This window comes from Pyrus communis, chromosome 17 (assembly GCF_963583255.1).
Source record: "Pyrus communis chromosome 17, drPyrComm1.1, whole genome shotgun sequence".
In the NCBI taxonomy this organism is placed as follows: Eukaryota; Viridiplantae; Streptophyta; class Magnoliopsida; order Rosales; family Rosaceae; genus Pyrus; species Pyrus communis.
The window spans coordinates 18,678,098-18,691,092 of NC_084819.1; the positions used below are offsets into that span (position 1 = coordinate 18,678,098).

The 12,995-nt window shown below is 39.5% G+C and overlaps 1 protein-coding gene and 1 pseudogene across 1 annotated transcript; one reads left to right on the forward strand and one right to left on the reverse strand.

Annotated features, from left to right (window-relative positions):
- The first annotated feature begins 1,471 nt into the window (after nucleotides 1-1,471).
- Nucleotides 1,472-5,719, forward strand: LOC137722153 (ABC transporter G family member 11-like; annotated as a pseudogene).
- A 703-nt stretch (nucleotides 5,720-6,422) lies between these two features.
- LOC137723014 (phospholipase D zeta 1-like) lies at nucleotides 6,423-12,736 on the reverse strand. Its single transcript, XM_068462167.1, has 20 exons — nucleotides 12,380-12,736; nucleotides 11,768-11,869; nucleotides 11,522-11,637; nucleotides 11,275-11,416; nucleotides 11,023-11,193; nucleotides 10,720-10,893; nucleotides 10,384-10,626; nucleotides 10,186-10,302; nucleotides 9,950-10,089; nucleotides 9,699-9,848; nucleotides 9,467-9,623; nucleotides 8,917-9,381; nucleotides 8,704-8,814; nucleotides 8,408-8,554; nucleotides 8,106-8,303; nucleotides 7,923-8,024; nucleotides 7,379-7,510; nucleotides 7,211-7,276; nucleotides 7,046-7,107; nucleotides 6,423-6,812 (listed from the first exon to the last, which is right to left on the reverse strand). Exons 1-20 carry the CDS (start codon nucleotides 12,569-12,571, stop codon nucleotides 6,560-6,562), a joined length of 3,240 nt encoding a protein of 1,079 aa, XP_068318268.1. The 5' UTR covers nucleotides 12,572-12,736; the 3' UTR covers nucleotides 6,423-6,559.
- Nucleotides 12,737-12,995: the final 259 nt, after the last annotated feature.

Below are 12,995 nucleotides of genomic sequence, written 5' to 3' on the forward strand. Positions count from 1 at the left end.
ATAATCTCCGTATGAATATTTTTCACCCTCTCCACACGCTATTATCTCTTATGCACGAAAGTTGATTTTGTGAAATTTGTTATATTTATCGTGAAAATAATTTTGCTGATGATTTGACTCTTTAGATTTGTCATGCAGTTTGAGTCCAGTCTTTTTTTAGCAAGCTATTTCTTCATACAATTCGAATGAAGTGAGGATGAGTGACCACATAACCATGGTGACATAGGATTTGATGATAACACCACCTTTTATGTATATTTTGCCAAAATGGTACTTCATATCCTTAAAGCCAAATACTTGAGAATTGGTACGAAGAAAAGATATAAAATTTGCTACATTCCAAATGAACAGGTGTTGTTTAGTTAGAAAGTAAAAAATTGAAAAAGAAAAGTGTCTCGCATATAACTGTTGAAGAATAATTAATCTCGCCTAATTGTCTTTATAAAATAAAAAATTTAAATTAAAAAAAAAAAGTAGTTTGGAGAGGGGGTGGTGTCTAAATGCGCATGACTATTGGGGGAGGGGGAGCTTAACTTTCTCTTTATCTTCCCCTTGAGGTGGTTGACAGCTGAGGAATAAAGAAGAAGTTAAAGCATTTTGTGACTTGTGATGTAAACCAATCAATATCAAGGCACTAACCAATGCACGCCCATGCCCTAGTATGATATCACCACTTACTATTAATTCTTGAGTGACACTTCATCTCTTTTTCAATGCTATGCTCACGATAACGACATATTTTTTTAGTATAATCACCACACTACTAAAATGAAGATAAAATTTTCAATAAGACTGCTTGATTGTGCTAGTTCTCATACTGAATTGGACTAGCTACCTTGGTGTGGGGGTATGACCCTAACATTTTTATTCATATGACTTTATACGAGATTTTCTCTTACGACGACTCATCCACTTATGTTTGAAATATAGAATATGTATCCATTGTACTCTAGGTGTATGTGTTCGTCCAGACGTACTTCTATACAAGAGTAAACAATACCAAATACAATACGTGACCATCACATGAATTTACATTAATTGTCGTTAGATAAATTTACATCTTGAAATTTAATAGAAATAAAATAAATCACCCTCATACAATGACAATATTGTGGAGTGCCAAATGTTAATATTGAATAAAGTTATTCATATTATGTTTTTGTACCACATTTTCACATCACTTTAAGTAACATTTGATATGGACAGCCACATCATTTAAAAATCAAATTATTAAATTTAGTTTATTATGTAATAAACTAATAATTAAGAAAAAATAGTTAATTAAATGATGATTGTGGTATACGAAAAGTTTTCTCTTTCATTTTCTTATATTTTTCTCTTTCATTTTCTTATATTTTGCAAATTTTTCAAATGATTATGGTATAAAAACATGATATGAATAACATTCTTCAGGAACTAAAGTCAGGACAGACCCCTAATATTAATTAGTTTTTTGTATTAAATGCCCCTACCAAAAAGCCACCACCCATTAATTGCAGAACAAAAAGTATAGCTGTATAGATCATCCTCTTCTCCCCGCAACCATCTCTCAGAATTCGCAGATTCAAACTCTCCGTCAGAAATGGAAAACAACGCCAACATAAATTTAACTCCTTTTTAAGCAGTTTCTGATACCAAAAGATTCCAACTTTGAACACGCTCGTTCTGCATGGGAATTTCAAATTTCCATTCTTTGTAACCAACCTTCGGTCAAATTGACAGAGTCTTCGTTTCCACACTCACGTCTGTGGTTCCTCGTCGTCCTACATAAACACGAGTAGAAAGCTCTTCTGGGTCGTGTGCAATATCGGGGAGCTAGCGAGAAATTAAGTAACATGCCATACGAAACTGAAAAAACGAAGAGTTCAGCAGCGGCGGCGGCGGCAGGGCATGCTATGATCGAGATAGAAGTGGGAAAGCCGTCAGGAAACGGGGTTGTGGCCGGAGGGCTGAGCCCTCTGAGTGAGACTCTGTGGAGGGGGAGAAGACAAGTTTGGAGATTGTGGGAGATGTGTCTGCAAGGCTGACGTGGAAGGATCTGACGGTGACGGTGACTCTGAACAACGGCGAGACGCAGAAGGTGTTGGAGGTTTTGACTGGTTACGCTGAGCCTGGAACTTTCACGGCTCTCATGGGGCCTTCTGGTTCTGGGAAGTCTACTTTGCTTGATGCTCTGTCGAGTCGGTTGGCCGCCAATGCTTTTCTTTCTAGTACTATTCTGCTCAATGGCCGCAAACGGAAGCTCTCTTTTGGCACTGCTGTGAGTAGTAATCTCTTTCTCTCTTAATTTGAATGTTTTTTGTCTACTGAGTTGCTTTACGTTTGTTTGGGACTGTTTACGTAGGAAGCACTTCTGCTCATAAGCGCATTTGCTAAAAGTTCTCTTTTTAAAAAGTTAAAAACACCTTGAAATTAGTAGGTTATGTTTGATCAAGCTAGCTAGGAAGGCGTCTAGATGTGATGTATTCATGATGTTGTTTTTGTGGATGTTGGTGCAAATTTAAACAGGCCTATGTGACCCAAGATGACAATTTGATTGGAACTTTAACGGTGTGAGAGACGATTTCTTATTCGGCAAGACTAAGGCTGCCGGATAAGATGGCTTGGTTGGAAAAGCGGGCACTGGTTGAGAGTACAATCATAGAGATGGGACTGCAGGATTGCGCCGACACAGTTATTGGAAATTGGCATTTGCGTGGGATCAGTGGGGAGAGAAGAGAAGGGTCAGCATTGCTCTTGAAATCTTGAAGAGGCCTAGATTGCTGTTCCTAGATGAGCCAACAAGCGGACTTGATAGGTATATTTGTATGCCTTCATTTAACTGGTTTGAAGTGCTTTCAAATTATTGTGTTGTAGGGTTAAATCTTAATGATCAATTGGTTTTTTGTGGCAGTGCTTCGGCGTTTTTCGTGACTCAGACATTACGCGCCCTGGCACGAGACGGAAGGACTGTCATAGCCTCAATTCACCAGCCTAGTAGTGAAGTCTTTGAACTGTTTGATCAACTGTACTTGCTTTCTAGCGGCAAAACAGTCTATTTTGGTCAGGCGGCGGACGCATATGAGGCAAGAACCCTCAGTCTTTGCGTTATGAACATCTATTTGTTGATTTAATGTAAGTGTAACAGAGCTCTTACGAACGCATTGGTTGGTTTTTTCAGTTCTTTGCACAAGCCGGCTTTCCGTGCCCTGCTTTGAGGAACCCATCTGATCATTTTCTTAGATGCATAAACTCCGACTTCGACAAAGTAAAGGCCACACTGAAAGGGTCCATGAAACTCAGGGTACGCATAGTACTTTCTCTTTTCTACTTCTATGTTATGTAAGTTTAAATGTTCACAATTCGTAGCAATAGTTTCGGTCTTCTGATAAAATTCGAAATGTTTTGTTTGTTGTTATCAGTTCGAGGCAAGTGATGACCCGTTGGAGAAGATTACCACTGCTGAAGCTATAAGAGTTCTTATTGATTCCTATCGTTCTTCTCAATACTCGTACACAGCTAGAGAAAAAGTTGAGGAGATATCGAAAGTTGTAAGTGTTCATATAAACCGAGATTTTTAACCAGTTGATCATTAATCTGATTACTCTGACTGACGTTTCTTTTGCCATTTGCTGCAGAAAGGAACTGTGCTAGATTCTGGAGGAAGTCAGGCTAGTTTCTTTATGCAGGCCTTCCAATTGTCCAAGCGTTCGTTTATCAATATGTCGAGGGACTTTGGATACTATTGGCTCAGGCTCGTCATTTACATTGTCGTCACAGTTTGTATCGGAGCCATCTATTTGAATGTGGGAACAGGTTACAGTTCGATTCTGGTATGTATTATTTGCAAGGCGGAACCATCTATTTGGAGTCCCAAGTTCATTCATGCACTAATACTTTCCCCTCTTTCATTCTGTTGCAGGCACGGGGTTCATGTGCATCTTTCGTCTTTGGTTTTGTCACGTTCATGTCAATTGGCGGGTTTCCTTCTTTCGTAGAGGATATGAAGGTTTGTTCCCTACACCCTTCTACCGGTTCACCCCATGCGAAAAGACCCTAAATATTTACTTGGACAGCAATAGTCTAATTTTTCACCACCTAATTTCTCCAGGTTTTCCAAAGAGAGAGGCTGAACGGCCACTACGGCGTTACTGCATTTGTCATCAGCAACACGCTCTCTGCAATGCCATTCCTGATACTAATTACCTTTCTCGCTGGAACTGTTTGTCACTTCATGGTCCGGCTCCACCCGGGCTTTGAGCATTGTCTCTTCTTTGTGTTGTGCCTTTATGCAAGTGTCACTGTCGTTGAGAGCTTGATGATGGCGACAGCCAGCATCGTCCCCAACTTCCTCATGGGCATTATCATAGGGGCTGGAATTCAGGTTTGTAATAATTTCGAAGCGTACGACTTAGAAGCTTGTGGAAATCGGCACTTAGTAACACTTTTCCTCTTCTTGAACCATGTTTGATGAACTGTGTGGTTTTCTTCACATGTCAGGGTATCTTCATGTTAGTCTCCGGGTACTTCAGGCTCCCGAATGACATCCCAAAACCCATCTGGCGTTACCCTATGTCATACATCAGCTTCCACTTCTGGGCTTTACAGGTAAAAAATACAAAATTTGTTTGATTTTTGAGTCGACGGGCCAAGGGTGCCACTAACTTGATAATTACCACCTGCTCAATTGGTCAGATGTGGAGTTCTGTCACAAAAAGTCTTGGTATTAGTTGATAATTACCACCTGCTCAATCGATCAGATGTGGAGTTCTGTCACAGAAGTGGGATAGCCGACCTCTGAGTCAAATCCAACAAGAAAAAGCATAGGCAATGTGAAGGAGGCAACAAAATTTTTACTCGACAACATGACATCCGGAAAGCTTAACGGCAAGTCGACATCAAACACGAAGCTGTCAACGTCTCTGTAACTGAAACCATCGAACGGTGTTTGCTCGTCTTAACGGAGGACCGAAGTGGGCGACGACAGAGCCTCACTGGGCTGCGACTCTACCCTTGCCCACTTCAGTCCTCCCCAGTGTTTACGACAGAGCTGCCATCCTTCTCACGGGTCCTGACGTCGTCACCAACTTTTCTAACGTTGTTATAACGGAGGAGAAATTTGTTGCCGATGTGGTGGTCCCAGCTGCAGAGGAGGGATGCAGTTGTGTATTTCCGCCATCCAGCGAGGCTCTATCGTCACCCACTTTGGTCTTCCGTTACGACAAGCAAACACGTTTGATGGTTTCAGTTACAGAGCCGTTGACGCCTTCGTGTTTGATATTGACTTACCGTGGATATTATGTTGCCGAGTAACAACTTTGCGCGCGATGAGCTCGGCAAGTTTGACGTCGAAGATTTCTTAGCTGACGTCATATGTTGAATCCAACAGTATAACTGTATACTCCGAGTGTGCACGTGGATGTTAGAGGATTGTTTTGTAATTAGCTAGAGGGAATTGTGCTTCAAAAAACTGATGTCTATGAACATGTTTCACCTTCAGGGACAATACCAGAATGACCTGAGCGGCTTATTGTTCGACAACCGGACACCGGATCTTCCTAAGATCCCCGGCGAGTACATCCTGGAAAATGTGTTCCAGATTAACACAGCCAGATCGAAATGGATAGACCTGAGTGTGATCTTGAGCATGATTGTCGTGTACCGGATCATCTTCTTCATCATGATCAAGTTCAGCGAGGATGTGATGCCGTGGATTCGAGGTTACATGGACCTTCTTTGAGGAACTATGCAAGAAGGTAGACTGAAACCTCTGAATGCAATTCCACAAAATTAAAATACACTTGAGGGACTTTAAATTTAGAGATTGTACTGTATGTTCTGATGCTTGATTTCTAAATATTATGAGTTTTTAAGGATGAATGTAGGTTTCATCCTGGTGATCATTTACTTACCTTGACGGGCACGATCTTGCGTAAGTAAAAGATGTAAAAATACATTTAGGGTTGGTTTGGAAGTGATTTTGAAATGTCTAGAAGTGCTTTTAATGATGTCTTTAAAAAAAATTAAAAGTGATAAAGTATAAAATTATTTCGACTTCTGTTAAAATTTCCAATGTGCTTCAATGCGCTTATGAGAAAGCTCATGAACAGTGTCTTTTCATAAACATTTTAGAGGAGAAACTTCAAAAGGGTTACTGCAATAGGGCACCTCCCTCAAAAGGGTGGGATTAGTGGGGTCAGATGAGATCATCAAGCTTTGTTACGTGAGAACTGACAAATAGTACACGTGATCCGGCTGTCCTACACAAGTTTTTCTTGCAATCTAATTTCACTCATCCGATAATCGAAGTATAGTTTTTGTTCATCTAGTATTCTGATTAGGGTTAGTGGCATGAATTGGGTCATTATTCGTCTACGAAGCATGGACACGATGGTATCCCCTTGTATCCCTATGTCGTATCATGTCATATTCTCTTGTGGGCATACATCAACTCTTCTTGTTAATTTGACGTATCCCCGTAATATCACAATCGATTTTTATGAGGAACTATGTACAATTTCAAGTCAACAGATTGTTCCTGCTATTTACACATCAATTTCAGATCAATGGAAAATCATACCTAATGAAATACTTGAGGGGATGTATAAAATTCACTTTCATTGAAAACTGGCCTCAAATCTTCTTGCTGCATAAACTCTAAAGGGAAGGAAACAAGATGCCCCCTTACATGCTTCAGTCTTTCCATCGGATCTGTTTCTTTCGCCTCTCCCTCCTTGCCGGACTCCAACAGCTTCTCGGGGGCTATTCCCAAATCGATCGTTGTGTGGCCATGTTTGTCTTTCCATTGAGCCTTGCATTGTCTGAGAGCAGCTCTGCATTTTAATGGCAAAAGTAGAGATTTTAGAGTGCATAGAGCAAATAAGTAAAAGGACGACCCCAAGCCAACAAAGCTCCCCGCTTTGCAAGGGCCGGGGAAGGAACGTCTATTGTACGCAGTCTTGCAGTCAATATTGCACTGCTATTGTTAACAAAGAATCGAGATATCGACACTATTGATGGCATAATGCCGGTTCCATAGACAGGCTAAACCTGATCATTACTGTACCTTGAGTGAATAGAATCATTTGGGATGCAAGAAAAGACATCGTCGTAAATAATTGAATTTTCCTGGAAAACAGAAACATGAGAAAGTTACTGAAACTGAAAAACAATCGATCAAACCAAAAATAAACACTAAACATATCTTTTATTAGAGAATTGCAAGTTTTACCTTCGCAGTTTCTAACCACAGATTCTTGTATGTTGTGTCTAATACAGGATCACTGATTTGATTTATCTGAAAGATTTGAGATTCACCAAACAATGTTAATATTAACAGAGGAAAGTATACGTCAGTAATGAACTATAAATTAGTGAATGTTTCATCGATGTTTCCAACCTCCCCTGCCTGGAGACCAAGGTGCTCGGACCACAGCGAGCACCTAAGACTATATGCAAATTTTCCGGCCTTCCATGGTTGTCCATTCATAGATGATTCAAGAAACTCCTTGTCCTCAATTACTACACCAATCTGCAATGAATATCACATTGTTCATAGGTCATGTGTTTGAAGGATCTCTTTCTATGCAAATTTAAAAAAAACTAGACGATTATCCAAGTACAACTACGGAAAACAGAGAATCTGACTGCTATAGAAAACTATTGCTTCGTACTAGAGCTGTTGCGGAAGTATGAACAACTCATTTGAGCAAAAAATTCTTAGGGAAGCGGGAGTATTACACAAGTAAAGAAACACTATGTTTTCTTCACAAATATGTCTAGATGTCAGATAAAAATCAACTTCTATGCTCAATGGTCTGCACTGCAGCACACAATAGCGTTTCTGTTACTAGTGAACTTTAGTTGAGGTGAAATAAAAGAATGAATGAAATGCAATGAACGTGCCGCAACACTTATTTGCTTGACAAAAAAGAGAAATTTACCTCAGAGTCTCTTGATCCGAGCAGACTTCTGTCATTAATATTAGATGATCCAATCAAGGAAATACGATCATCTATTATCATCACTTTGCTGTGTACATAAACCTGATAAATTCATACAAAGAATGAAATCCAGCAATCAATTGACAAACGAAAGCACATATCATATGTACCGCAGAAAATTACCTGACTTGTTGCCACAGGGCCACCTTTGAAAAGTCTTCCATATGTCCTCAGACCATAGAAAGAAATGTAATCGTGTGTCTTAGGACCAAGCTTAACTTTAAGCTTATGCAGTATTGAGTGTTTTTCCCAGCTAATGGTACGGTACTGCCAATGCATTATGGCTCTAACGGTAGCTGCACCACCATCGTCCACACCACCCTATTACATGTACCATGAATTAAAACCAAGAGAAAACATTGTTACTGAAAATTCACAGCAAATAAATGGGCAATCAAATTAAGAAAATAAACCAAGAATTGTACCTGAAAGCCGGGTAATAGTGGTATGACAACAATAACCCTAAAACACTTTTGTTCTTTGTATGCTAGCACAATACGCCTGTACAACGTTTCCAGGACACGATTCTGTATAATCTCATCCCCCGAAAGACCTGATATGAAAAATTGATTCTGGAAACAAACATCAACCAACATAGCAAAATAATCAGCACATGAACTGAAAATCAAGACTTTAAACAGCATCTATTCATATTTAAATTACAAGTATTTGTTTGATTCAGATTAAAGAATGATTCATAAAGTGAGGACAGTGGTGCAACCTCAATATAAACAAAATGTTCTGCGTTCTCAATGAGAGAACAATAAGCGCTGTGTATGCTATCTTCAGTTTGGCTAGATCCAGCAGACCACTGGCTCACACTTCTCACAACCTACACATCACATATTCATTAGATAGAACTATATGCCTAGGCCTAGCCAAATCGTGAAGTCTTAAAAAACAAAATTCCAGGTATCCAAGAGGCCTCTCTAACCTGACAATGGCATGCAGTACGAGGACCTATTTGTCCGTAATCATCAGCAGCAACAGTATGATCACCTCCCTCTGAACTTTCTGACAATTCATCTGAAGTTGTCGAGCCAGATTGTGTCATGTTGTTTAAATTTGCTTCACTTTTGAGATCCTTAGAATGAAGGTCATCTGTGAAACCTTTCATCTGTGTATCAGGGTCTAGATCATCAGCATTCAAGTTCACGGCGCTTAACTTTTGGTTTTCAATAGGAGCATCCAAACCATCTTCTTGAGGCAAAAGCAATGGAATATTTTGCACCGGTGATAGCGAGGAAAAAGAGTTCTCTCTGCAGATTCCATTCTGGTTTTCTTCTTTGTTTTTCTTCTCAATGTCTATCTCGCTACTTCTTCCCAAGTAGTGGGGGAGAACCATGTGGTGCTGAGGCATAAGTAGCGGAATTGTTTGTTCATTTGGAGCTTTGTTTCTCTAGAAAAGGTTCGTCAAGTTAGCAAATTTACTTAATTAAAAAGAGAGAATGTCTCCGCAAGACCAGAACTAGCAGAAACTCAACCTTAGCATGATTCCAACGCTGAACAAAGTGCCGAGCAATGTCACGACAGGGCGGTCCCCAAAGAGCACAATGGACATCATGCCATGGCATACGCGGATACTTTTCACGGTCCAATTCATCTTGCATTGCGTCCTCCCAAGAATTTGGTTCGGATTCTCTACCCCCCATCGCAAAAAGGAAAATGAGTATGAGTTGTATATGATGATTTTTTTAGGAAGAAACCGAGAAATACCTTGGGTTATAATAATCCTTTCCCGGCCATATATGAGGAGGGCAGTCACCCACTTTGTGTTCAACCGTGTCATAGCGGCCAAAGCACAAGTCTAATCCTCCCATGAAGCAAATCTGGTAATCAACAATGACAAGTTTTTCATGATGTGACCTGTACGTTTACGTAAATAATTTATGGAGAACCATCATCAAGCCAAACAAAAAACAAGTTAATTAAAAAAATGTGGATAATTTTAATTCAATCTTGCATACCATAAATAAATGCCTGTGGGGAAACGATCAGGATAGCGCATTACTCTCACATTCTCATGAATGTTAGAAAGCAATCTCTTGCTGTAAGAACTGTTGATTTTTAAAGCAATAGAAACCTCCTTGTAGAGAAGAATGAAAATCTGCATATAAATCAACATTCGAACAAAAAACATGTCAAATCAACCCACCAAAACAGAATAAATGCCAACAATGAGAGAGAATAGTTGTGTTTGCACCTGAACTCCTTGCTTAGCCTTTTCTTCTAGTAATGCATCAAGCCGAGAAGATGAATTGCTATGAAACGGACGTCTAAGATACAATTCTGGGCAAAGCCACCAGCCAGTAATGAAAATCTGGAGGCAAGCATTTTACGGTTGAGACCTCTCACCACTAGAAATACACTTTAATTGGCGTAAACAAGGCAAGAAACAAACCTCGGATTTTGCACCTTCAATAGAAGTAGCAATAGCTTCAAATGCTGCTTCGCCATCTACAAACCATTGAGCTTGACTCCCGTCATCGGCCAAACCCCTTGGAGGAGCAAAGGAACCAAACTGATGAGGATGACACCAACCTTCATGAGGCCTTGAAACAGCATCATTTATTGCAGTAACCCATCCTTTAACTTTAGCATTGCTAGTGGTTCTTAACCTTAAGCTTTGATTTCCGCAAGCAACCTTTTGACATTTACAAATCATGTGTCGGTCATCAGAACTAAGCCAAAGATGCTCAAAGCACATATAAGTCATACATAAAATACAAGAACTCACCCTAAATGTATAGCGCAAAGGGTTACGTTCCTTTATTTGATTAGCCAAATATATTTGAGACTGCCCAATTTCATTGGAATCTGGCAGTACATTGAAAACAATAATGTCTAAAAGTTCGGTGTCAAAGGGATCCTCCAGTAAGGCCAGGAACCCAGGTTTTAAAACAGCCCACACCTGCAGTTAGATGAAAAACATCACGATAATCAAAATACGATTCTCTCGAAATAAATAGACATATTGTAGGAAGCATAGTTTGATTTTTCTGTAACAAACAACTAAAGGAAAAAAGTTCATTCAAAAAACCTTTTGCCAGTTGTTGCTGCAACAATCAAGACAAAAGTATGCACATGATTTCACATCAGAGTTAGCCCCGGTAATTTTTGGTAGATGCTTCACCATAACATAACCTTCTTTCAACTTTGGTCCATACTCCTGTAAAAAGGAGAGCTTTGACACCTCCAAAAATTTGCAGACCTACAATCCGAAATCACATCTTATAACAAGTGTGAAGAATGAGTACCACCAAATTACAGCAGCAATAGAAAAGGAGCACACCTCTCGAGAATTGACTAGATCCATGTTCCCCAAAAAATGGTTCAAATAGCCCTGCATTGCCACCTTTCCTCTGTCGGAAATGGACTGCTGGCCTCCTAATGCTGGACGGAGGATGGGAAGAGCAGCACGAGATGGAACATCTCTGCATCATAACCAAATTTAGGGAACCATAAGTACTATTAGCATAAAGGCTTAATTTGTGCCCAAGAATGAAAGAGAAAAGGGGATACGAAAGTCAGAAAATCACCTGTTTCTAACACTTTCGTCATGATGTAAAGGGACCGCCCCATCATCTGGTTCGTCATCATCTTGCACTACTGCTGTCTGATCAACTATTCCAATACTATGAAGCCATTCTTTAACCTTTCGTGTAAAGTTCCCATGAAAAGTACATTTTTGTGTTAGGCCAAATTCAAATGAGAAAAATCCAGTATACATAAATCTTATGAAAAATGAAAGAATGGCAGAGACATATCAAATAAAATTGGCAAACCTGTTCTTGTTTCTCATGAAACTCCTCAATTATCGCGCGTTTCTTCAAAGCAAAATGTAAATAGAGAACTTGTGATGCTTTCTTCAGCAACCGCCACTTGAACTGTTACAGCAGAATACAAAACAAATCGTTTAGTATGGAATAACAATACTTCCAAACCATCTGACAATCGAATAGTTTTGCGAATCGTTAGATGAGACAATCGTGAACAATGCACCCAAAAATTACTATAACATAGCATTGGTATTAGTTACGTGGAAATATTGGAAAATCAGACAAAGATATGGAATGGGGTGCCATATCGGGGAAACTCTTAATTAAATATCGACAAACTGACATATGACATTCCCCAAAGTTTTATTTTAAATTTCCATATTTTTGAGCAAATTTCCTTTATTTCCATAGATGGCAACCGATATCAATATCAATATCCATATATCCATGCATATTTAAACAAATTTGCATATCACCAATATTCAACTTCAATTGATTTACCAAAATAATAATAACAAATTACAAAATTTTAGTTTCTAAAAACTTAAGCTTTTGAAGAACGACCTTCCCAAACAGTTCATACAGATACAAATTACACAGAGAAAGAGAGAGCTTTGCCTGCTTGTACTGAAACTCAATGGTGTAAGACAAAAGCATGGGGCTAATATCTCCGGTTTCGGGCCGCGAAACCGACACGATGGTGGCAACCGGAAGCTCTTCGAAAATCGGGGTGAAGGAGAAAGACCCCACATTCATATTCACTGCATCGGACTGCACAAAACCGGTGGCAAGGAGCTTCTCCGACGACATCCGACAGTTCTTGCTTTCGGAGTCCCAATAAGCATATCCTTAAAAAACCAGACCAAAGATTGAGACTTTTGGGTTTTTTAAGAAAAACCCAAATGAAATAAACTAAGAAACAAGAGCTTGCTTGTGAAATGCAGCGGTTTTTACAGTTTGCAGAACTCCCGGGAAATTGAGGAAGGTGGGCTTTCGGGTTTTGGTGAACCCACGGGTTTTTCATGGTATTTGGTAAGTGAAACGACACGTGTCGTATTCAGGTTTTGAATCCGTCTGTTAATCCACGTGGCAGTAGATAAAGTCGGTAGTATGCAGTTTGAGTGAGCCCTATGGTCACAAAAAAGAGTTGGAATTAGAAGAACAATTAGCAAAACTAATTAGAGTTATTTAGTTGGTATACGCTATATATGGATCTGGCATTTGTCTTTCATGA